The sequence below is a fragment of the Pelodiscus sinensis genome, chromosome 30 (genome assembly GCF_049634645.1).
Source record: "Pelodiscus sinensis isolate JC-2024 chromosome 30, ASM4963464v1, whole genome shotgun sequence".
In the NCBI taxonomy this organism is placed as follows: domain Eukaryota; kingdom Metazoa; phylum Chordata; order Testudines; family Trionychidae; genus Pelodiscus; species Pelodiscus sinensis.
Window position 1 is genome coordinate 10,912,740 of NC_134740.1, and position 1,658 is coordinate 10,914,397.

Consider the following 1,658-nt stretch of genomic DNA (forward strand, 5'->3'; position numbering starts at 1 on the left):
CGCAGCACCGTCTAGGTTGTTTGGATTAGGCTTCCTATTCGGAACTACCTATACACCTTGCTCCACAACAGACAGACAGACAGACAGACAGAGAGATACTGGTATTATTTACATTGGTATTTATTTGCAGTCAGCACATTGACTTCATGGGTGTTGCTATTTTCACCTGTGCCAATTCCCCTTTGTGAGTAAAGAGATGGCATGCAATGTCCTCTTGCAGACATCCCAGTCATCTGTTAATTTATTTGAAAAGAACCACAGGATGAAATTAAAATCAGAGTCAAAGGAGGGACATTTTATTTGCCATGAATAACCTCTGCCCAGTCAATTTCCGCAGGGCAGCTTTGAGCTCCTTGTTCCTCATGCTGTAGATGATGGGGTTCAGCACGGGAGGTACCACGGAATAGAAAACGTCCACCACGAGATCCAGGAGGGATGTGGAGCTGGAGGTGGGTTTCAGGTAGGCAAAGACACCAGTGAAAAAAATCAAAGAAATAGCAGTGAGGTGGGGGAGGCAGGTGGAGAAGGCTTTGTGTGGGCCCTGCTGCGAGGGGATTCTCAGCACCGCTCTGAAGATCAGGACATATGACGCGAGTATTAACACAAAGCAGCTGACGACTAAGCAGACACTAAAGCCAATAACCCCAGTTTCACTGCGGTTGGAGTCAGCGCAGGCCAGCTTGAGCAGCTGGGGGATGTCACAGAAGAAGTGATCCACCACGTGGCCTCCACAGAAGGAGACGGCAAACGTGCTCCCAGTGTGCAGGGCAGAGTAGAGAAAACTACTGACCCAGGCGCTGGCAGCCATGTGGACACAGGCTCTCCGGTTCATGACTCGCTTGTAGAGCAGTGGGTGGCAGATGGCCACGTACCGGTCGTAGGCCATGATCGTCAGGATGCCGATATCAGCTGAACAAAGGAACATGAATAGGAACACTTGGGCGACACAGGCAGGGTAGGAAATCCACCTGGTGTCCAGGAGGGAGTTGGCCATGGACTTGGGGACAGTGACAGAGATGGAGCCAAGGTCTAGGATGGACAGGTTCACCAGAAAGAAGTACATGGGGGTGTGGAGATGGTGGTCAAGGGCTACAGCTGCGATGATGAGAAGGTTCCCCACTAGGGCTGCCAGGAAAAGCACTAAGAACAGCGCAAAGTGCAGAATCTGCAACTCCCGGATGTCGGAGAACCCCCGGAGCAGGAACTCGGTCACGGTGCTTTGGTTGGACATTGTCTTCCACAGCACGTTGTGTGTAGGCTGCAGAGGGAAGGCAGCCTGCAGGGTCAGGGTACAAGTGTCAGAGGAAACAACCCTGAATCCCAGCTCACTAAGGTTATGTCTACACTACAGCACTAATTCAAACTAACGTAATTCGACTTAGTTAATTTGAACTAAGCTAATTCGAACTAGTGCATCTAGAACTAAAAACTAATTCGAATTAGCGTTTTGCTAATTCGAACTAGCATGTCCACTTTGAGTGGACCCTGAACCGAGGTAAAGGCTGGCCGGAAGCAGTGCTGGCAGGGCATCAGGTTAGGACTTAGAGCGTGGAGCTGCTGTCTCAGGCTAGCCGAGGGCTGTGCTTAAAGGGACCCAACCCCCACCCCGGACAGGGTTTCCCGCTTGCTTGTCTATCTCAATGAGAGACAGCAAAGCA

The 1,658-nt window shown here is 50.8% G+C and overlaps 1 protein-coding gene across 1 annotated transcript; it reads right to left on the minus strand.

Annotated features, from left to right (window-relative positions):
* Nucleotides 1-280: 280 nt before the first annotated feature.
* LOC102446984 (olfactory receptor 14A16-like) lies at nt 281-1,231 on the minus strand. Its single transcript, XM_006117212.3, has one exon. The coding sequence runs from the start codon at nt 1,229-1,231 to the stop codon at nt 281-283; it is 951 nt and encodes a 316-aa protein (XP_006117274.3).
* Between the last annotated feature and the right edge of the window lie 427 nt (nt 1,232-1,658).